Source organism: Megalops cyprinoides, chromosome 7 (assembly GCF_013368585.1).
Source record: "Megalops cyprinoides isolate fMegCyp1 chromosome 7, fMegCyp1.pri, whole genome shotgun sequence".
NCBI lineage: Eukaryota > Metazoa > Chordata > Actinopteri > Elopiformes > Megalopidae > Megalops > Megalops cyprinoides.
The window spans coordinates 27,898,149-27,921,813 of record NC_050589.1 but is presented as its reverse complement, the minus strand read 5'-3'; the positions used below and the strand labels follow the sequence as shown (position 1 = coordinate 27,921,813).

At 45.2% G+C, this 23,665-nt stretch overlaps 1 protein-coding gene across 4 annotated transcripts; it reads left to right on the top strand.

Moving 5' to 3' along the window:
• On the top strand, nt 1-19,872 carry LOC118780993 (protein phosphatase 1 regulatory subunit 12B). Of its 4 annotated transcripts, none has more exons than XM_036533816.1 (7): nt 1-608; nt 10,783-10,799; nt 11,233-11,371; nt 11,790-11,894; nt 12,310-12,360; nt 13,041-13,091; nt 18,802-19,872. In XM_036533816.1, the coding sequence occupies exons 1-7, from the start codon at nt 507-509 to the stop codon at nt 18,886-18,888; spliced, it is 552 nt and encodes a 183-aa protein (XP_036389709.1). In that variant the 5' UTR covers nt 1-506; the 3' UTR covers nt 18,889-19,872. The 4 variants fall into 4 exon arrangements, with proteins under 4 accessions (XP_036389709.1, XP_036389708.1, XP_036389711.1 ...); XM_036533815.1 differs by lacking the exon at nt 18,802-19,872 and adding an exon at nt 16,795-16,954; XM_036533818.1 differs by lacking the exon at nt 18,802-19,872 and adding an exon at nt 14,615-15,617.
• Nucleotides 19,873-23,665: the final 3,793 nt, after the last annotated feature.

The window sequence follows — 23,665 nt, the reverse complement described above, 5'->3', positions numbered from 1 at the left end:
TGTGTCTGTGCTTGCATGTGCGTGTGCGGGAGGGAGGTCTCGGAGTTTGGGGAAGGGAAGGGGTTAGAATACCTCAGAGGCTAAAACAGCCGATTCTTCTCATTTCCTCTCAGAGTAATGAACGCGTGAGCGGGTGTTTGTGGGAAAGTCAGAGAGAGAGAGAGAGTCATAGACGCAGGAGGACAGCAGCTTCGATTGTTTTTGCCTCCCGTTTAACGGCCAGACCAGCTGTCAGGAAGGAGCGCTCCTCGACCCGCCGTCCTCCCCATCGCTGCGGCCTCCCGCGGCTCTCCCTCCCTCCCTCCCTCTCTCTCCAGTGTGTAGTGGGACCGCGGTCTCCACTCACCTGTCGTTCGCGCTCAAAGTGACGGAGGGGTAGGGGGGCCACCTGCCCCGGCTCGCGCCGCCATGGGATCCCGCTCGGCCGCAGCCTAGCGCGCGTCAGGACCGCACACGCCCCAGCTGTCACCACCGCGGGGGGGGGGGACAGAGACAGAGAGAGAGCGATGTCATCTCTGTACCCCAGGACCAAGGAGCTCTCCCGTGCTCGGAAGTCGCTGTCCGACTCGCCGCCGTCCTCTCCCTCCCCGACCGCCAAGAGCTTCAGAGTAAGGCATGCTTTTTTCCTTCCCCAAACTCTCTGCACGTGCGGCTTTTAAAGAGCACAGCTGTGGCAGCTCTGGTCTGTCCGCTAGGTAGCCGGCTGGTAACGCAATGCATGTAAACATAGCCATGTGTCCGCGCTAAAGAGGCTGCAGAAATGTGGAACTGGGTAACTCCAACTCGAAATGTCATTCCTGTGAATGGCGATTACTTAGTGATTAGGCATAGTTAGGACTGCGGAGGTTAGTCAGTCAGCGCAGTCAGTAACTGTTGGTATACCGGACGCGCAAAGTTGCTCACAGCTGGCTCTGTTGATACAGATGCAAATGGCAGGATGTAACTGTACATGCCAAGAGAATAAGTTAAGGAGAGGGAGCTTTTCACAGTAGCCTGCGATGGGTTTTCAGCATGGTTTTCAGCATCTGCGAAGAAACAAGCTTTACTCCCTTTTGGTACTTTTTTAAATCAGTCACACAGAGGAGGTCGTCCAGAGAAGTGTGATTTGTGGATTTTGACGGTAGCCAGTGCCCGTTTTTCATTCTCGGCAAAGGCAAGGCACAGACATGACTCATAACATTTAGAGGACATAAAAGAGTTCCTAAAAGTCTGTGCAGAACTGAGCTCTCCATTAAAAAATGAATAAAAGCTGTGGAAAAAAGAGAACAGGGCAGAGTATAAATTTTGTCGATCATGAGTGAACAGTGCATTTTGGTGGCTGTGTTGTAACCATGGGGGTGGCTGTGTGTGATAAATATGATATGAGCCGAAATGAGCAAAAGAAGAAACCTGTTGTGTACACCTGTTTGACAGGAGTGAAGTAAAGAGCAAAGTTCTGTGTCTCAGGTGCAATTAGCATTTCTCTGCAGTATTACATACCCTTCAACCCTCTTTAACAATGTAATTTTTCCATTTTTTAATGCATGAATTACCATGCATCAAAGAGATGGCTTTAGCAAAGCCCTCTGAGGCACTGATATAAAAATAAATCCACTTCAATGATTTCAGTGGGAGGTGAAATTGTGGAGGAAATTGACTTGATGATCCTGAGATCATAACTTAAATCTCGCATCAGCGAGTGAGGCCTCTACTCTGTTAGTAACATTGAATGAAATTAGTGCTCCAAGGGTCACTTTGCACAGGTTAGGTTCAACCCATATTCTCAGTTCATCCCTTTTGTGGTAATGGCGGAGTATCCCTCCTCTTCTGCATTAAAATGTCAAGAACAGGACTGTCTCAACTTCATATCTCATGCTTTCCTAACAAGCACTCATACTGATGTATGACTTATGAGATTTATTATTAAAATACGTTATAAACGGCTGTAAGTGAATTGCGGGGCACTGACGTATATCTCAAGTGTGTTTGTATCATTCCTCTTCTCCTCTCACTTTAAAGATAAACTCAACTCAAAACTATTTCTAAACACGTTACATAACAAGGAAAACTATTTAAAGTGACGAAAGTACAAGACTTCAACCCCAATCATTCCATTTTCAGCTCCAAGGGCACAGAGAGTAGCTCTCTTAAAGCTGTAATGTTTTAAACGGTCATCTTTCAAAATATTATTGAGCGAGCTGTCTCCTTACTATTAATACTCATGTACTTGAAGAACAAAATTCAATTTGTCTAATAAAAATGTTACTTATTTGAGAATGGGAGAACCCAGGGAAAGCTTAAACCAAGTGCTTGTTTCTTAGACCAGTAAAAGATGGTCCTGAGCACTGGCTTTGTTTTGTTAGAGATCAGGCTCTTTAAAAATAAATGAAAGTATCAGCAGCTGTGTGCCATGGAGGTTAGAGTGGTAAACTCTCAGCCAGAAGGTCACAGGTTTAAATCCTTGGAAGTAAACTTACACATAGCTCAAGCTCTGTAAGATGTCCTTCATGAGGGCATAACATTAATAATAATAATAATAATAATAACTCAAACTAAGAATTACTGGGTTGAAGCCAGGCATTTTCCCCCTTACTGCTGTGTTTTTTTTTGTTGCTGTCAGACATGACACATGTACAACTGTCATTCCAGGAAATGATGCGACTGTCTGTGCTTTGGAGAATTCAGTGGTGAAGTTATGATAAGGAGTCTGCAGTCTTAAAAGACCCACAATTGTATTTGATTAAGCGTCCTGAGTCTTTGTGTTGAATTGAATGTATGGTTAAATGCTACCTAAAGACAACTGATATGCAGGTTTTTGTATTGAATGACCTTTCCCAGCACTCAACACAGATGCTTAAGATTAGTTTCTGAGTAGAACTACATTTCCCACAGCCCAAAGTGCTGCTCAGGATTGTGTAGTTCCTGCAATCAGCTCACAACAGTGTGCTTATTGTGTTAAAAAATGTTGCCACCACAACCCCAAAAAGTGTTACCACTAGGTCTTATTATAATCCTACATAAGCTAAGACAACTGTTGGGAGCCATAAACTAGTTCGATAGTGGCAAATCGTTTGAGACAACTGGAAAATATTGTAAAAATTGCCTATAGCTCTGACACAAAACTTGACAACTGTATGTATGTATGGATGGATGGATGTAGGTATGCATGAGCAAAATTGTTTTCAGGAAAGTATTTGAAAACAAATCCCAGCAGCAGTATTTTATTTGGACAAGCAAACCACACATACAGGCCCCTGATTTAAGCCCAAGTTTGTCTTGGACGTCGATTCGCAATATAAATGAAAGTTTAACTTTTGTCAAATCAAACACAATACTTTTTAAATGAACGTTGGCGACTGCTGAACTCAGTGAGCTGTGTTTCAAGATAAAAAGCAACACTTGTGTTTAGTTGTGAATAAAAGTCAAATGTTTATTGAATCCAGGCTATAACAGACCCTCACAAAACTGAATTATATATAGGCCTGGTACATTCAGCTGATATTTATTGGGTCATAGAATAGCTCTCATGCCTTTTAAACCGTGGACATCGGCATCAAGGCTTGTAGTCTGTTTAAGAATATTTGCAAAATGGTTTGTCTGGTTTTGCTAATTAGAGATTTGTATGTACGGAGCAAAACGTGTCCGAAGCTGGCATTGCCATTCTGTGGTAATCCAATATTTCTCCTGATTAATACCGAACAATACACCTTGTGTCTGCAAAAGTAGCAGATTTGCGGGCAGATTAATTTGATCTGTTTCCAATAAATGAAAGCCCCTCTGCCGTTTGGAAAAAGTCCTTTCCATTTCAAGAGCTCCCGTGGCTCCTAAGCACATGACTAGGCGCATTATTTGCCAAGCACCTAGGTGTCGGACTTGGAGTGACACAAAATACCTGGTTTAAAGCTCTTCTCAGCTCCTTTGCGTGACATTTTAATTGAATAAGCTGCTTGGATCAGCACTGACATTCCGTTACTGATTTCCTGTTTTTCTGGGTTTATCAACCACTGTATTTCAGGTGGTTTTTGATTTATTTATTTATTTTTTTGTACAGATTACTTGCCAGATTACTTGAGGATGGTTCTGTGTGCTGGGATTTTCCTGGACCTTAGCTATGTCACAGATAAATGCATACAGAGCTTTAGTTACGCACTGCGTGATAGTATACAGTGCCTCAGTTATGTAAAGGATACATGCATGCAGGGCCTTGGTCATGTACAGGATACGTGCACACCTGACACAGTCCTGGGAAGCCCAAAGGAAAGTAGAATTAAGAGCCTCAGTGAAAAACGTGGAGACCTCAGCCTGCAGACAGGTGGTGACCTTGTCGCTTGTTTATGCTCTCAAGAGCTGGCGGCTCCGGGAGCCATGGCGATGTGAGAGGGGGTAAAAGTGCTGGAAAGCCATCCCACTTTTCTCTCACAGAGCGTCCTTTTCCTGCGTCTCACTTACATCCACGCTTGAACTCGGGCGTGGAGTTTCCATGACGAAAGCGCTCCCATGGTGACTCTTTTTTTTTTTTCCTTCTCTTCTTAAGAACAGAGAGTCTACAATTGGATTATTTTTAGTCATTTCCTCATTGTTTAGAAAAGGGGACACGCAATCTCGGTTTAAAGGGACAGAGCGCTCAACTGCAGTAATGCACCAAAACAAAAGCAGCAGGGTTTTAACATCCTATGGCAGAATGCAGCGGCCAGCCGGTTCTTGCTGCACAGTCATGTACGTGCCGGGGATGACTGGATAACTGCACCAGAAAGGAGGGGGGGGGGGAGTTAATGAGAGGTTAATTTAGGCTGTTTACACTAGCGGCGATGCTCAAAAAAATAGGAGACAATGAAAATAGAAAAAAAAGAGCCAGAGCAGGAGTTGCCTGGGAAAGGAGCAGTGGCTTTTATGGTTATGTTTATCGACAGTCATTCCGGTGTGCTCATATTTTCCATTGGGGAGAGCTGGCAAGGAGGCCGGCCGGCTCCCGAGGGGGGGGCGGGGGGGGGGAGAGGGGAAACATGCCATTAAGCAGCCGGTTCACAAGCGTAACACTTCGCAGAGCTCAATAAAGCTTGGCCCATCGGACCTCGGAGTGGGGTTCCCACTGACCCAGAACCAGAGGGCAGAGGTGCGGGGGGGGGGGGGGGGGAGTCATTAATAGGGGGCCTGCTACTTGTTAACATGCCAAGGGCTTGCCCCTGTCACAAAACTGGAGCCCAGGCCAAACCCATTCGGCCTCAGAGGGGAGCTTGCTGTGACCATTGATTGATAATCCATTGTACGGGGCTTTTTTTGGCACCGGTGTCCACGCAGTAGAAGAACGTAGATTGAGGCCCACATCCAATTCAGGCATCGTTTTTTCTGTCGCTCTGATTCACTGTTATTTTTTTAACCACCACAGAACGTGCCGCTGTTCCACCACAACGCCTTACATGGCTTACTGAGCCTCAAGCTGAGGGCTGAGGTTTTTAATGGAGGAACGTCGGTCCGGGAGCAGAGCCAGCAGGTGCCAGTTTCTCAGCCTTGCTCCTCAAATGCTCTCAGAGGCCCTGAAACCGTGGAGAGGCCTGCCAGTTATTCCCAGCACTGAACCCAACTCTTCACCAGCCCGGTCTCTATTGGATTGGGTGTTGACAAACAATGTTCTGGCTTAAAAAAGGTTAGAAATTGACACTGCCCGCTGATGAAACAGACCCTTCTGTAGCCTGTCAGGGAAGGCCTCTCGGTTGATATCTTTAGATATTAATTATTGCAAAGGCTTCAGATGATCCTCAGCTGCTTTGCGGCTCATGTTGTTAGCGGAGTCAGCTGACTGAGGTGGTAGGGGGGCGTAGATGTGTGAGTTGGTCACGGGTAACGCCGTCCTTAGAGGTGGCGCTGAAAGGAGTTGCGTTTTTACAGAGGGAGGCCTGGACGACCGTTGTGGTGAGGGGGTTGTTCGGGCGCATGGACAGAATGGGAGGATAATTCGGAACAGCTGTGACCCGCTGCCACACCCGCCTGCCGCAAGCCACGAGGACCAGGAGGAAGGTGGGAGGAAGAAGTGAGGGAGCAAGGGAGAGACGAAAGGACAAGAAAGAGGGAGTGATGAAGGACGAGGGGGAGTGGGAGTGTCAGGAATGAGGGAGCTGGCGGGATAACGAAGTGCAGCAGCCAGTGAAGGGAATGCTAGGCCTCGGAGCTGCAAGCTCTCATCAAGACAAGCACCTCAGAGCGGGAAGGCGGAACGCACAACGATCGCTCTCAAGGCTGTGACCTCGGAAGGAGGTCGAGGGGGCGCGCTTACGCTTTCGGTTCCTGGGAGTGGGATCAATTACCCCGACTCAGGAGAGTGGAGATGGCCGGTTTGCTCGGAGCGCAGCGGACCACACACGGGCAGATATAAATAGTGCTGTGTCTTCATCAGAGGGGTCCCCAGCTGCAGCACTGAGCCAGACTCCAGCTCCCATGTATTGGGGGTGACAGGGGCGAGCGCTGGCGGGTGACTGGAAGCTGGAGTCTGGAGTATGACCACATAAGGGCAGGCAGCCCCAGAGGCCAGGCATAAATATTTAGAGAGGAGCAGCTCACTAGGTGCGGCTGCCTGAACTCAGGCCTGCCTCTCTCTCGCACTCAGTTAGGGGCTCTGAGCCACTGCACAACTGGACACACACACACACACACACACACACAGAGACACACACGCAGACATGCACATACTCTTGACAGACACACAAGAACACACGTCGTGCTCATACACACGCACGCACACACACACACACACACACACACACACACACACACACACACACACACACACACACAGAGCTCACATGCACATACACACAAACATAGAGAGCTCAGACGTGCACACACACGTGCATACAGACACGCAGACAGATATACACATGCTCGCACATATACACACACACACATTACAATATAAAATTTACACACATACACAATCATGTGTGTAAACATATACACACACACGCACACACACGCACACAGCTCTCGGCTCAGGCAGCGTAGCCCAGAACAGGGCCAGCAGTTCTGCGCTGGGTTTGGAGACTTAGGTGATTGTGGCGTGTTTAGGCGAGGATGACGACAAGGCTTTGAATTCCTGCTCAGTGAGACATCGGAGAGCGGCCTCTGAACTGGTGCTGCAACGGCAGCTGTGCTCTGTCATTTACACAGACGGACAACTGCTCCGTCACTTTCAATTAGACCCGGCCAAATACTTTCAGTCACGCTGGCGTGTGTGTGGGTCAGTTATATAAGAAGCTGATTGTTTTAAACCCTCTCCTACGCTGCAAGCGAGCCAATCAGTGTATTTCTTTTTCCATCCTGCACACACAGATATGTAAAACATGAATATGAAACAGCAGATTGATTTGATTGATCATCCACATTCACCATATTGATGGAGGTTTTTTTTTTTTTGTTTTTAAATTCATGACTAATCAGGACAGTTACCATTTATATGGAATACATCAGTCTTTCATTAACTAGTCTAACAATAGTACTCCCGTTGTGTGTAGTAATCTATCATTTTAATGAACAACAGTCTCCCAGAAGGCCATGCAGCCCAGTTCTAAAGTTCTAACCCCTATATATATATATATGGCTGTTAATATGCACAATGTCGGTCAGGCAAGGAAAGAGACATTGGTCCTGTGATTTAAAGCTCTTGACAGTGGATGAAACACTTAGCAAGCTTTTGTGCTGAGGCCTGTTTAGTAAAGAAATTAAAGAAAAACTGAATCGCAGCTTCAGATTATTTTTGGATGCGTTCCCTTCCCTTTTTGTAGTTTTTGGAGAAAGGTTTAGTCCTGTGAGAATTGCAGCTGAAGGGCTTTCCCAGTACAACACGTCATGGCGTTTCGGTGGGACGGAGCCGGGACCGGCATTAACGTATATTTCCTTCATAGTCAGGAACACACTGACTCATGTTATTTCAGTGACTTGGTAGTATTTCTGAAGCCTTACCACCTGAGAAAGTTTGAGAATTAGGCAATAAGGCCATAGAACCTATAGTTCAAGTTGTAAGAACCCAAAAAGAATTATGTTAAAATCAACCAATTCATGTCATTATATTGCATGTTTATAACTCCACTTTCTCTAATACACTCACATAATATATTGGATACTGTGTATGAGCTGTAGATGTATACACACACACTGTATATGGTATTCCCGCTGGACTGTTATATCTAGAGAGCAAAACTTTGCCATGCATTGCCATGCATGTCCTAGTTAATCCTGTTATCTTAGAAAAAAAACCAAACCAGTCCTGGGAAGCAGTGACCGTGTGACTAGGGGAATCATTCCAGAAGATTTCGCCTTTTTCGGTGTTGTTTTCTCAACTCTGATTTGAGTTTGTACATCCGACCGTTCCCCCCCCCCATTTTTGGACCGGAGTGAGCCGGGGGTCAGATTTCATCCAAAGCTCTTCCAGGATGAGTGCAATCTTTTTGGTGAGGAACGGGGGCGTCCCCCTGTATGTGTTTAGGACAGTAATCTCCTGGAATGTGGGGAACATTTGATCAGGACAGGCGGACGCGACGGAGAAACTCTCGCCCCCCTCACAAGCCCTGCCAGAGGTCACACCTTGGCCAGCTCTGGCTCCTGCTCGTGGGTACTTGGCCTGGCCCCAGTGCCACGCGCTCTCTGCAGACACAGGCCAGTTTATAGCCTGAGCAGGGCTGGACACCTGACTAGGCTTTCTGTGGAAAGAGTATAGAGCTGACTATGCCAGAAAAAACCTGGAGACTGGGGTCATATTTCTCCTCTGAAAACACTGTCTGGCTGCCTAAATGGGAACCTGCAACACTGCGGCACCTAACCACAGTGATGAAGTACTGATGTCTCTTAATTCCGATAAGGTGTCCCATTCTATAGTACTATGGCCTGCGTGTTGAGTAACTAGAAATGTGTTACTAGAAAACTGCTGATTCAGCTCCACCCTCTGGCAGCATATCTGAATCTCTTAAAAACTGTAACCTATTCAAGCTGCTCTGCGTAAGAGTGTCTGCTAAATGACAATAATGTAATTTAATGTAGGTTTTTCATATCATTCTCAGTCAATGTGAGTATGGTAGTGTCCCAACTTGAGCATGTGAGATAAGATGACCCAGAACCCACTAACCCCTGCCCCTATATTCAACTACAATGGATAATATGTAAACATGTATCGCATGTAAATAAATATAAATATAGATTCATGTGAATACATGCATGTAAACAAATAAATGAGATTATATAGCCAGCCGTGTAATGTCTTGCCTCATTGGTTATGAAGGTAAGGATCATATCTCTGATGTTTTCCTACTCAGAGCCAGACATTAGAGCTTCCAGAATGTGGCTTCTGCTTTTACTGAAAGTCATAACACAGTTCACTGTAATCTAGAAGGGGTTGGAAAACACACAGCTTTGTATAAACACAGATATAAGGAAAGTGTAAATGAGTTAATAAGTTGTAAATAAGTTACAGTTACAATCATAATGGGGAAGCCGCTGTTTTGTGCACCTTGGCATCGTTCGTATGGAGACTTTGCTGGGTTTGAAAGGTGGATGGCTTCCCCTGCAAAGCGAAGGCTCTTTCCTTTGTTTATGTGGATGGTGGTGACAGAGAGGAGTGGGGGTTTCCGTTCTGCGCTGGAGACAGGATGCCTGTCGCGGTGCAAGCAGGATTCGGGCTGCCGCAGTGGAGGAGAGGGATCCCATGTGCGGGGGGGGGCACCAGGGTCAGGATCGAAATAAACGCCAGTCAGAAAGCCACACGTTGTTGTTGCAGCCGAAGGGCAGACTCCTTCTGCAGGGAAAAAAAAACATCTCTGTGGGCAAAAAAATGCAGAGAGCAGAGGGGCACGCTGGCAGCAGTGTGGTGTCGTGCTGAGGAGCAGCACTTGTGGCACAGGAGGTCGTAGGGTTAATTTCAGTTTGGGGCTCTGCCATTGTGCCCTTTTACAAGGTTCTCTTCTTGTATTGCTTCAGTAAATATCCAGCTGTATAAATGGGTGATATGTAAGCATTATAAATCACTCTGGAGAAGGGCAGCTGCTAAGCAAATAATGTAATCTGACTTAACCATGCTCGGTTAGTCCCATCTGGGCCCCAACGAGAACCTAAAAGTCAGTCATAGTCAGTCAGCCATCCAGTTGTAGTCACGCAGAATTACTTAGACAGGGCCAGTGTGAGGCAGTTTGGGCGCAGTTGGCAAAACCGTTCTGTCTCAACGGGGGAACAGAAATGGCCAGGGTCCACACGCTTTGGGGCAGGATCAGTTTCCACATCTACTGAGAGCTCTGAAGTCACGCCGGTTCAGGCTGTCAAACAGAACAGTAGACATGGGGAGCGTTAAGTTCTTGCATAAACACAGCCTTTGAGCTCCATGATGTCATCTCCACACTGTTGGCTCATAGATGGCAAACACACAAAAAGACTAACGGGGCCTTACTGTGAAGGCTTGACCTGCTTGAACCCTGTCAGTCCTAGGCATGTGTGAAGTACATCACAAGGTCACTGGTGCGTACACGATTCCTTCTGCTGGGACACAAGTCGCCTGGATGCAATTTGGGTTGTCACATAAAGTTTTTTTACCATGATTTCCTTTTGGGAATAAAGTTCAGACCAGAACCTCCCATAAATACTTTCAACTTTGCATTCTTGTTGAGCCACTGCAACGGTATTGAAGAAGACTTCTAATACTTTTGTATTAAAATGTACTTAGATTGTATGGAGTCTTCATCATGTGTTATTTCTTGAATCTTAAATCTTTCTTGAATCATCTTGAATCGTGTTATTTCAGTGACATGGCATTTCTCTTTTTGTTTGCAGCATGACAGGGTGTCTAGGTAAGTGAATTTCCTGCCCTTTTTAACTCACTACCATCACCCCTTAAGTATTGTATTTAGCTTGATGTGTCTGTATGTCTGTCTGTTAGTCTGTCTGCATGTAAATCTCAGGGGGGCATTTTTACCTGAAGAGGTCATGATGATTGGAATAAGGACAAAGATTGCAGTCTGTGATTACGCTTCTGCACCTGTTTGAGTGTTTCCTCATTAGAAAAAAATCTGTTTGTTGTGCAGTCTTGCAATTCTCTTCATTCTAAGCATAACTGAAGACGCAATTCCTTGAGTGTGGCTGTTCTTATGAAAGTACGGCTTGACAGCGTACCCTGTATTTCAGTTATGCACTGATGATGCCGGGTTGATGCTATGTAGGAAACCTGGTCTGCACACGCAGTCAGGTCAATAACAGTTGCACTGCTTTCCTCCTGTCCCATAGGCTGGACTCTGGTTCTGGTTCAGGGGACAGTACTACAGACAGGCTTCTGGGCCGAACCAGTGCCTACACCCGCCGGGAGAACCGCCTTGCATCTCTGAACAAGTTGGACGATGAGTTCGGCTCTAGGGACTACAAGAAGGTAACCTTCTGATGCCTTCTGGTGCCTTCTGACATTCCTGTTGTGTTCCACATTAAATCTTCACTCCCTGCCCCCATCTCACATCCACCAATCAGATTGGACTGGCAGGCATGTTAAAGTTGAGGTTAAAATGCATGGCATGGGACCGTAGAGGATCCCTCGTCTACGTTTCATACACCTCCCAAGCTTGCTGGTTCTCTTTAAAGTGCAGGAACCTTACTTCCCAGGCAGAGGTCTCAAATAGAATAGAGTGCCTGTCTCAGAGAGTCTGGAAAGGCTGCTATGTACAGAGTATGTTGAAAAGCTCCCCTCGCAGTATTTTTAACGTCCCTGAGCTCTGCTCCAGTATGTGCTTTTCCTGTTTTCTGGTCGCCAGCAATCGTTCCCCCCCCAAGAGATTGCATTTGTTTTTTTGCAGATGTACGAGGACGCCTTGGCCGAGAATGAGAAGCTCAAGTCCAGGCTGGAAGACAGCAAGCAGGAGCTGGCCAAGATCCGGACGCAGCTGGAGAGAGTCACACAGGTGCCTCCCACCCACTGCGGGCTGGCTCTGATTTCTGACCCCCCTTGGCACCCCCTCTCCACCACCACCTGATACAACCAATCCCCTCCCCATGGTTTAACAGGCTACCAATGAGCCCAGCACTTGTGAGGCCCACTAACTGAGTCTGAGAGATCGAGAGAGAGAGAGAGAGCAAGAGACTCTGCCAAAAATGAGATCAGTGAATGACTTGATTGTCCATGCTGACTTATGGTTTAGGTATAGAGAGAAGCAGTATGACAACTGAATTTAGAGGTTTTCCTTTCTTTTTGTAAATAGGATTTGGATTATTTTACTCTCTACAGTACAACAATGCTGCATGCCTGTGTCAAGCTAGCAGGGCAAATGTCCTTTAAAGTGATTCTTTGTGTGATACCTGTGCACCTCTGTGTTTCAGAAACAGGATCGAATATCTGAAAGGTCCAGTGTGCTTGAGACAGAGAAAAGGGTACCCTTTACTCATTGTTAATATCTTCATGCTTTATATACCTTAAGAGAATTCTGTCTCTCGTGGTTAGCATGCATTCTCATCCCTTTTGGCATTGCCTCTATTAACTCTCAAATCATCACTTTCTTTACTTTTCTAACTCCTTCGCCTCTCATTCCATCCTTCCTTGAATAGCTTTCACTGTACATGTAGATTGTGCATCTCTCCCTTTCTCCTCCTACTTCCACCAGCTCATCGTATGTGTCCTTCAACAGACTTCATGATGTAGTTATTTATCCATCTCGGATGGATGCTTGGATTGTATCTCTGAAATAAGATACCACACCCCAGATTCAATCAAAACTGTCAAGTCATCTTTAAAGGAAAGTGCCAAAGTAGAAGAACAAACAAGCGAAAAAAATATCTAAAGAGTAACATGCACTTTATTGCAAGCAACTTGACTTTTTCCCTTAAACTCCAGGGGCAGCTTCACTGTAATACATTATCAGACTCATCTGGGAGATTTACAGAATACCATTTTCCCTTACCATGACTTGGCAGTTTTGATTGAACTCACGGGTTAGTTTCTTAAATCCAATTTGACATTGGCTGAGTCAGCCTGACTTTCTCTGGTGTAGCACTTATTTCGCTAAACACAGCATAGACTGACCCTTTTCCTCCTCTCTCCCCACTCTCTGAAGGAAAAGCGAGTCCTGGAGAAAAAGGTCTCAGAAATGGAGGAAGAACTCAAGGTAAGGTCCAATTAAATTTAACAAGCACCCTTGAGGCTGGCACTGGTAGCTGAGCGCTGGGGAGTTAAACGCCAGGTTCATTAAACCCCAGCCATGCTTATCCAACCCCCCTCTTGTTTCTCCAAAAAAAGGCAGTCCATAGCTGAGCTGCTGGACGCAGTGACCTACTTCTTGGCTCTCACCAGCTAGCTGTGCGTCTGACACTTCGTCTCAGAGTAAAGACAGGCCTGTCTTGAGGAGGAAGGGTAGAGGCTTGGAGTTTGTGTTAAGAGAGTACAGCCACAAACAAATTGAACATGAAGCGAGCCTTAGTTTGGACGGTCTCAGAAGTTGTGAGGTTTTTAGTACTGAATGAATAAATCAAAAGCTGTTGTCGTTGCCACAATGACCTGCTGCGCTGTGCTGAAATTTGGGGAGTAATTTGAGAGCTGTGAGGTGCTTTTGTACCAAAATCAGAATCCTTCTATCTTTAACACTTTATGGAACTGTGAGAAGCCTGTACCTCACCACTTTACCTAAGCTAATGCATTTCAGTCTCCATTCACATAAATATGACTAATCTACTCAAAGCCTCCTGGAGTTCCTCACATTTGGTGACTGCCAGGCTAAACTTAATTTATATGGAAGTCAAAAGCGCTTTAATTCCAGGTGTGTATAACCTACTTAAAAACTGTTAGAAACAGAATCATTCCTTGCCTGGTCAAGAAATTTTTAGACAGCGGCATGGATTCTTTTATGTTCTTTTAACAGATTCAGAAAAGTGCTACAGCTCTTTACTTTTGTAGAACAATGTATTGACAAACTCAGTGGAGTGCATGCATAAGCTTCCTGAGATGTTAAACCTGATGAAAACTCAGGTATGGTTATACGATAATGCATGTACTTGTATCACAGGAGTTTTTTCAACAGGGTGGCATTTGCCTACAAAGATGAAGGAAACACAGACCCAAATACCCCAGGACTGCGATTGCTCAGTACTGTAGTTGGCCTTCGTTTTGGATATTATTGAGCAATGAGAAAATGATGAGAAAAGGTTTAAAAAAAGAAATGAAAAATGATCATATTGCTGTGTAGTGTCTAGATAATAGCTTTGCTCCTGTAATATAACATGGGGCAGATGAGACTGTAGACTTTCTTTGAGTCCCTCTCCCCTTAACAGCATCTCCAAGCTGGTGCATGTCACTTAAATGACCATGACTTAAACTGACCATGTCATTTAAATTCTCCCTTTAATTGCAAACATCACTAAGTCCAGATGCCCCCATCGGATCTGGGATTTATGTATAGCTTTTTAATAAAGCAACCTCAAATTACAATTTAGACTGCATGTAGTTTTACACCTATACCCCAGAATTTCATGTATCAAAACACTAGCACAAAATTAGCACTGGTTAAAATGTCTACTTAAAGTTAAGCACGTTGCAGTTAGATGGAAATCAGGCTGATCTGGGGACAGCCCGCAGGGAAATGGGCACTGGGGAGGGACAGTGAGTGTTTGACCTGTGTTGTCACCGTTACCCCAGCAGGACGGCCCAGTGAGATTTCGCTGTGGCTATCAGCCCTGAGGGCGGGGCGGGGCAAGGCAGGCTGGAGAGGTGCAGGGCTCTGGTGAGTGGGCAAAGGGGGTGGGGCGCTGCGCCCCACAGCCAGGTCCCTCTGAAACACATGTGCCTCCTCACACATTTCTGTAAACACTGGGCACCGGGTACCCTCACGGCTTTCTTCCCACAGCTGCAGGTGCTGTTTTTTTTTCCTTTGCTCTGCCACTGTCCGGCATCTGGGACCTCTGCCCGCTCTGTCCATGGTGTCCTGATCTCACCCAGGCTTGGAGAACCAGGGGAGGGATCCTCACAAAAGAGGGATGTCACGAGGCAAATCATGGCACAGATTAGCCAGCAAACAGGAAAACAACAAGCTGCCTGGTCGAATTCTAAAATGCGGAGCTCCAGATTGACTAGAGCATAGTGCTAGGGGTGGATCCTCCAAGCAGAGTCACAGAGGTGGCTGCATGGTCTTTGGAGTTTCAGAAGCAGGATTATAGAGTCTGTATTTTTCCTGCAGGGCTGTCTGTTAAAATAGTAGTCACAATCATCATTGTCACCATCACAACCATTATAATCATCATCATCATCCTTTATTATTGCTATAATTATAAGTAATACTACTGCTACTACTATATTAAAAGTTGATTCAGAGGTGAATGTTATTGAACATATGTATTCATAAGCTGTACCCAAAAATGGTCAAATTACTTTCAAGTAGTAGGTTAGGCTGAATTGAGGAGCGTTTTTGTCCCTGCGCACAGAAGTATAAAAGAACAGAAGAGCACTTACTTTTTTTCCTCAGAATGGCAGGTTCATTCAAGTTTTCAGTTTTACTTGTTTGGCACTGGGTTTTTACCAAACAAAACGTCCGTCTGTGTTTCTGCATCTGCTTGCGTTTTACATGCTGAATCATTAGTGAATTCTTGCCAGCCCGGCTGAAACGGCTCATGCCCTCTTGCAAACCTTACATCTCGTTTATCCATCTCCCCTCTACGTGGCAGGGTTAGGGTGTTCTGCAGAGGTGTAATGATTCAGGTGATGTAAATTACCGCTAAGAGCAAACAGATGGAGCTGGCTCTCTTTCAGTCTTGTGGGCCGGGTCTATCTGATGTGGTTTCCTTCAGTAAGTGTGTCAAACCGCAGGGCTTTTGCATGTTGGTAAACCGCCCTTGGCTCAGGAGGTCTACCACAAAACCCTTCCTGTATGGTGTGCTGAGGCAGCCTGTTGCCGAAGAGGCATACTGCTTCGGTTGAATGCAACAAGCAGGCCGTAGTACGGAACCATCTCTTTCTCACTCACGCGAGTCACCTGCCGGATTAGTTCTGAGTGTATCCTCACGTGTGCTGTGGGTTGCAACATCTGGTCACTGATTACCGCAGTTGCACAAATTGATCTGTCTGGAGCCAATGTGAGGACATCAGTAAGTGTTTCTGTGGCCGCTCTTTAATGGGTATAAATGGAGTATAAGTGGAGGCTGAGCATGAGCCAATGGGCTGTACGAATTTCACAGAACACTGCAATCATGCCAGCCTGGAACTGTGGACATTCACATCACGCTGAGGGACAGTGCGTCCATTCCCTGAGCTTCACACTGCCACTGCTGGCCTTTCCTTCCTGTCTGCTTCTGTCTCTGTGTGGGCTGGTCTGTGTGTCTGCTGATCCACCCACACATTTTTTTGTGTGTTTGTGTGTGTGCGTGTGTTTTAATGTGTCATCAGTAGTTTCTTTTCTCCATTCCTCTGTTGTGTCTGTGCAGTGTACTGCTGTGAGCTGAGTAGACTGCACAGCCACTTTGCTGTGTGTGTGTGTGTGTGTGTGTGTGTGTGTGTGTGTGCACATGTGTGCGCGTGTGTGCGCGTGTGTGTGTGTGCGTGTGTGTGGGTGCATGTACTCTCCTCTCTGCTCTAGACTGTATATATATGCATGTGTGTGTGTGCATGTGCGTGTATACGTGTGTGCATATGCGTATATGAATGCCTGTTTTCTCCTCTTTGTTCTGGACTGTGTTTATATCTCTGTATGTACTCTGTGTGCGTGCATGCGTGTGTGCGTGTGTGTGTGTATGTGTGTATATGTGTGCGTGCGTGCGTGTGTGTGTGCGTGCGCCTGCTCTCTCCTCTCCGCTCTGTACTGTCCCCTCCCTGCACTCTCTCTGCAGGCCCTCCCTCAGCTGGCTCAGCTCCAGTCCCTGCGTTGGAGGAACGAGCGGCTGCTGGCTGAGAACAGGGCCATGCTGCGGGTCCTCGCTCGCCTCTCGGAGGTGGCCTCCATGCCCGAGACGGAGGACCTCTAACCCCCAACCCCCCCTCCCCGCCTCCACCTCCACCTCCACCTCTCTCTCCACCTTTTCCTCCTTCCACCTGTCTGCTCTCTGCTCTTCTGCTTCCAGGCAGGTCCCTCCCCCTCGTCTCTCACTCTCCCTCCCACTCCCTCACCGCACTGCGCACTCTCTCACTCCCCCTCGCCCTCCACCACCTCACACAGCTACTGTACACAGACCGCCTTTGATTCCGTTCACAGTGGGAGCCTTAGTGTAAGGATGTGGGCCCCAGCTTCTTAATCCAGGATTGTGGGTACTGTGTTATGAGGAGGGCTTTCTTCCTCTTCAGCGTTTAGCTGCCATCATGACCGTACCAACGTGAAGTCTGAGAGTTATAGTGGCTGTAGGAATGTTTAAGAAATAGTGGATTATAAAGGTAAAGCTCAGGGGAACCGGTGTGGAGAAAAATAACAGAACTGATTCCAATGTAAATGATGGATGGGATCACAGGGAAATGCATTTTAAAGTGAACGGATCCTCTTCAGTGATCTGACTGTGTGACTTCTACAGGTCTGTTTTTGGTGACCTTTTGGTGTTTTTCTCAGTTGGATGACTTTCCATTGGGTGTTGTCTGGTAGTACAGGACGGCATGTGCCTTTCCCTCATAAAATCAGTAAAACAATGTTTTTGCTCAATCCATCATTTAAAGAGTGTAGGCCTTACTAAAGGATCTGTTGCAAATACTGGCCTATAGCCAAATGTGCCCCTCAAGGATCTAAATCTCCACTGAAGGGAACGAGCATTCAGGGATATTAGGAATAGAGAAGCTGTAGTGTTGTTATCATAATATTCTAGCACTGTTTCCCCCGGTCTGTTTTGATTAACGCCATCGGTAGGCTGATGGCGAACGCAGTGGTGGCGCTCTCCCAGCGACCGGCAGTGTTCGTCTCGACTGCGCTCGAGTGGGCGAGGTATGCGGGCCGTTCCTGGTCTCCGGCAAGTGAGCGAGCCTCCACCACTGGCTCCAGGCCAAATCAGCTGTGAGGGCCCGGTCCGACCGACAGGAGGGAAGCGGAGACAAGCGGCCATTGTGCATTTCCCTGGGAGACGAGTCCCTCGGAAAGGCCCATCAGCCGTCACGCGGCCCATTTTCATCGGAACGGGGGGAGAGGCCTATAAGAAGGCATTGTGCCGTGTCCGATGCGGATCGGCGGAGGGGCACACGGGCGGTTAATAAGGGGAGCTGTCCACAGCGCCACGGGGTCCAACGGGGGCCGACCGGACAGAAGGCCGCTGTTATTTTTAATGGAGGCTCATCTCGGCAGAAACGACCCAGATTCTGGAAATAGATGCACGGTTTGGCCGTCTCGCTCACTGCTGTCCCCGCGCTCTCACGGCCCGCCGCGCTCTCTCCAGCATGCTGTCATCACTTCCCACCATCTGCAGCCACGCTCAGCCCCGCCCTGCGGTTGCTCATGCTCCTAAATGAAACGATTGTCCTCTCCATTGCTTTTGACATCACTTTGGTGCTCAGGCTTTTCCATTGTGAGTCACATTGGACGTACAGATACAGAAAAGTTTTGTATGAATCCGGAATGAAACAGGTGTCAGAGAGGAATCTCTGTGCACAGAGCCATCCGGCTTTCAAAGTCTGTGCAGACAAGGCCATTCTCCTGTCTGTAGTGTAATCCACAGAATTGAAATGCTGAGCCCATGTCCACTTGATTGATGCATTTAGGCACAGTAGTTCACCCTTCTTTCTGACCAAAAGCCAAGGAAAGAGAACCACTGCACGTGATATCAGTTTTATCAGTTTTCCTTTTTTTTTTTTCCCTCGGAGTGATGGTCCTAGAGGCAAGGGATCTGTTTGTATCTTGACTACATGTCCCATTTCCACCTCCTCAGGTACTGACAGAGCTCAAGTCTGACAACCAGAGGCTGAAGGACGAGAATGGAGCCTTGATCCGTGTCATCAGCAAGCTGTCCAAGTGAGGGAGCAGGGCGGGGGCTTCCCTTCCTGTACCCCCTCTCCTCTCCAAATACAGTGCTCCTCCCTGCATCCGCCCTCACCACGCCTGCCCTCTCACGCTGGGGAATTCTGGGAAGCCAGCAAGCCAACCTACTGAAAGGGTGTTTTTTGAGCAGACGAGCAGAGTCGCAGAGAGTCCCCTTTCCCACCTGCATGCTCTGCCACGCCCACACATTTAACATTCACCAACCTGCAGAACTTAGGTGCCGCTTTGTCTCTGTGTACAACGCCATAGTCCTTACCTTGGTTTGGAGAATCATTTGTGACAATCTCCCGCAAGGACAAAGCCATGGGGGAGGGTGGGATGATGTCAGCGTATCTACCGTCCAATGCACCAGCACTGGCCCTTAACACACCACTACACCATAGCCAATTATCTCCACTCCCCTGCATATTCAGCACTTCCTGTGTGAGGCATTGCAGGGACTTTGGGGAGGTGTAAAGACAATTTCTAACCACCACGTTTAGTGAATGTTTTATTTATTATCTTTTTTGGGGGGTTTTAGAAGTTGTGTATGTTTTCAGTATGTATTGTTTTCTGTATTTATCATTCAGAACTGTTCACCTGCACACTCTAAAAGAGTGCCCCTTTTAATGGGGCACGCAGCTTTGAAATGAAACATATTTTCACCTTTTGCATGGCTGATGTATGTTTTATATCATACATGTCGTAAATGCACCGCTGTCACTGAATCATGTTTGACATACGGTATATATTATTCTTTACATCAGTTAAGTGTGCTTTTCGTGTGGTCTCATTTTGTTAAATCGGTGCCCTGTAAACCCTACGTGCCTTCATTTGCAGATGGAGACCAATATGCCTCTGCAATATGAATATAGCTAAAAGTGACAATTACACCTCAGCACATTATATGAAGTGGGATTTATCTTTACTATTTGAAAGAATATGTGTTCCAAAAATATATTATATATATATATATAAGCATCAGGCCTTTTGAGTGCATTTTACAGTTTTAAATTTGACAGGAGTCCTGTATTATTCATTACAGTGGAGCTGTTTTAATTGAATGCCTAATAAATTACAAAGGTTTAAGATGTCGACAAGTGATTGTCCTCAGGGTTTTTTTCCTTTTTCAATTTTCAGCAGTGTGATATTGTAGTAAACTTGGCATACAGCACTATCTAGTGGTCATCCTAGGTAATGTATCCCAGATTCTGCTTGCAGGGGAAAAAAGTGATAGTGTGCCAGAGTGTTACTGTGGCTGAGTGTAAAATAGCTGCTTGTCTTTTAATGAATGTGTCAACATTTGACAAGTTTGGCAGAGCCGGTTTCATTGGCTGAATAGCCAAACAGACTTGACACATAATTTGCTGTCGTTACTGTGTTTAATTTGTGTATTTATAGCATGATGTCAGACACAGCCCTCGGCTCCAAATACGCCGACTCCCTCACCCAGCACTGTAATTATGGAAACACGAACAAATACTACTACAATTAATCAAAGCATAATTGATCTTGTCAAAAAAATATCATTACATCTTTGTTAGTCAGGGACTGTTAAAACTGAGCTGTTGAAAAGAACACGAAAGACAGAGATAGTTAAAAGGCCTTTATTTCCTATTGGTTTATTACAGAGATGGTAACAGGTATGATGTATTTGCATTGAGATATTCCATGATTGGTTCCCTTTGAAGTCTTAACCGGGATTGTCAGGGTGGGAGGAGTTGAGAGCAACGTCCCCTCAGGGGCCAAAGCATGCGATCCACAGAAGATACGATTACTGACATGAAAACACGCACCACAACACTGACACAGGAAGTAACCCAAGTAGAGGAAGGAAAGATGTCCTTTCAGTCATTTAAAAGAGGGTAAGCTGAAGGGAGCAGTTCTTTGGAATATTGATCTGTGGTGGCGGTGAGGGGGGGGGGGGGGGGGGCAGTGGGGCAGGATTGGAATGCCACTGGTGATTGGCAGAGAAGCCAGATTGCTCACCAGTGGCGTTGGCGGTATTGCATTGATGATGCAGCAATTCGATGCTCGAGAGTCAATAGCTGGGCGCTGGCGACGTCAAAGAAGCATACCAGGTGAGCCGGCCTCCCGCAGAGACTGTTCAAGTCTGCGCGTCAAGACAGAATCTGACCGTGTTCTTTTTGTGAGCGCGCATCAAAAGTTCAGACACCCTTTCCGTTAGTCCCGGTGCGCTCTGCACTCCAAGAATTAACACGAAAATGCTAACAGAATGAGACACAGACCGACCAAGAACAAGGACATGGATAATAAATCACAAACAGAAAAGCAAGGTCGAGCCACACCCCCATGCAGGATAGTGAAGAAATGCATATTTAATTAACTATGAGTTTGTAACAGCATGGGGGTCTTGATTTCCCTTTTCAAATCCCTGTTACTCTTATTATAATGATTGTATATTTGAAAAAAGAAAATGAAGATATGAGAAAGGAAATACTTTTAAGTTAGTCTTATGTAGCATTCCTTATACCTTACAAAGCTCTAAATAATGTGTCATAACTGCTGTCATAAGCATACATATGTATTATAAACAGCTTTTAACAACTTCATACCACACGATGTCAATAGTGTCATAATAGTTATCATTACATGCTTCATAATCTCATGTTGGTTGTTACAAGCTTGTCGTAATGATTATGTGTACTCATGACTGGGGATATGGCCACTATCTAGCCCTGATAAAGGCATTATGAGTGCTTCAGGAGAGCCAACAATACTGAAATATCACACTCAACACATTTAACCAGTGTACATGGTTTCTGATATACATGCATCAACTACTTGTTCTGATAATAATAATACTTCCATACAGCATGTATTGTTACCTCTTATATCAGAACATCCATTTAAAATGACACAAAACAAACATCTTCCAATTCACCCAACATAGAATTGAGAAATAAAAATGCTTGCATCAATGTCTGTGTACTGTAATTAGTCGCTGTAGGCTGCAAAATTCCAGCCTGTCTCTGTATGTACCTCGTAAAGGGCCTATGCATTTTATCTCCCAGCAAACACACCACACACTCCTTCCCTGGCACAGCTGTGTATGTTTACTCTCATAGCTGAAATAATCAACCTTGTGTATATTGAAATTGGTCTGTGGAACGTCAGACTCCATGTCATATCATTCAGTGCACATTCCACTTTACATTGAGATATCCACTGTGGAGGATATCTCAATGTAAACCTTTGGTATGCAAAAACATTGACCTCTGCTCATATGAATCATATACATATATACTTACACAGTGTATCATTGAAAAGCTCCTACCGGGTTATTCAAACTTGAACAAGTTCTCAGTGATTATTGTTGTTATAACGAGTAAATATTTCCTATTATTATTTTTCAATATCAAACTCTCCACATCTTAAATTATCGTTCTCATTGCCTCCCTACTTTTTTACTTAGAGGGTTGATTATTCTAGCTAAACATGTCCCAGTTCATAATAAAAACAGTGTACTGTGAAGAGGACATGAACATGAATTTGATCAAAACAATATTGCACTTGCAGAACAATTTTGCATTGTCATACAGTCACACTCATGAAGCCGGAGATTCGTTACCATCCCAGTAATTCTATTCCCACATGTGAACATTCATGGTGTCGCTCAACATTAAAAAGACCTGCCAAAAGAAAACTAACAGATCTGCATTGCTCTGTCTCTTTCTATTTCAACTTAAGCATCAAAAAAGGCATTTGCAAATTACAAAATTAATAACACAAGGAACAAATAATAAAGAATGAAGAAAGAAATTGTTAGATATCTTGATAAATGAGTAAAGCAAAAGGATGACTTTTACTGAAGACAAAACAGAATACAAAATGACTTTTACTGCAAATTAGCTTGCTTGGTTTTAGTTACCCTGATGATATGAAAGTGGATTAAGAAGGGACTCTTAATGCACTATGCTGAAGCTATTCACAGGGTTAAGCAAACAGAGTGATGTTCTTAGGAAATCACTCTCTACACTGCTGAGCTCTAAGGTGTTAGCGCTCGAGTCATATGGCTTTTTGAATTCGTTTAACAATCTGTATCCACGCATACACACATAGTTAATCTAGCCTGTAAAATTTGACTTTTAGCATAAGAAATATTGGAATACAGACAAAAATACAACTTTAAAAATGGTACAGAGAGGGAGCTCCAAGTTTTGAGGAAGTTAGTGTAGTGTTTTATTACTTTCAGCACTATTGTGTTCATATACATATATTATGTTCGTATCATCCAGGCTAGCTGACTGTGACGCTAAAAACATTAATATAATACATATATTTATCGCTGTGAATGACAAATATAAAGCATACTATTTTGTTCAGTTTCTCGAGCAAGAAGTTGTCCAGACAGCACTGAATGAAAATTGCCATTTAAATGGCGGAAAGTATGGCACTATCCTCGAGTCAAAGTTAGAGACAAACTATCCACTTAATGCTAGCATATACTTTGAATCATGAATTTATGAGAAGCAAGACATAAGACATAAGATGATTAAAGTTATATCTTCCTACTTTTCCTTGGAGCCCCCCCGTGTACAAGTGCATTTATGTGTTACGTGACCTCTACTGAAATAGGAGAACCAAACATTAAATCAAATGTACTTTAAAGAAAGAAATAAAATTAAAAAGACAACAAAATTTCACAAAAATACAGCAAGCATGCGGAAACATCATCATCCTACACAGATTCACACACAGCACTAACTGACACTCTTGTTCACATGTATTTCAGGCAGGGATAGAGTTTGAAT

What these genes read in the sequence shown, in the direction of transcription:
- LOC118780993 (XM_036533815.1), top strand. Translation starts at nt 507, where the DNA reads ATGTCATCTCTGTACCCCAGGACCAAGGAGCTCTCCCGTGCTCGGAAG. An exon ending in GCTCTAGGGACTACAAGAAG is followed by an intron (nt 11,372 to 11,789) that starts GTAACCTTCTGA and finishes GTTTTTTTGCAG; the next exon opens with ATGTACGAGGACGCCTTGGC. An exon ending in TGCTTGAGACAGAGAAAAGG is followed by an intron (nt 12,361 to 13,040) that starts GTACCCTTTACT and finishes CACTCTCTGAAG; the next exon opens with GAAAAGCGAGTCCTGGAGAA.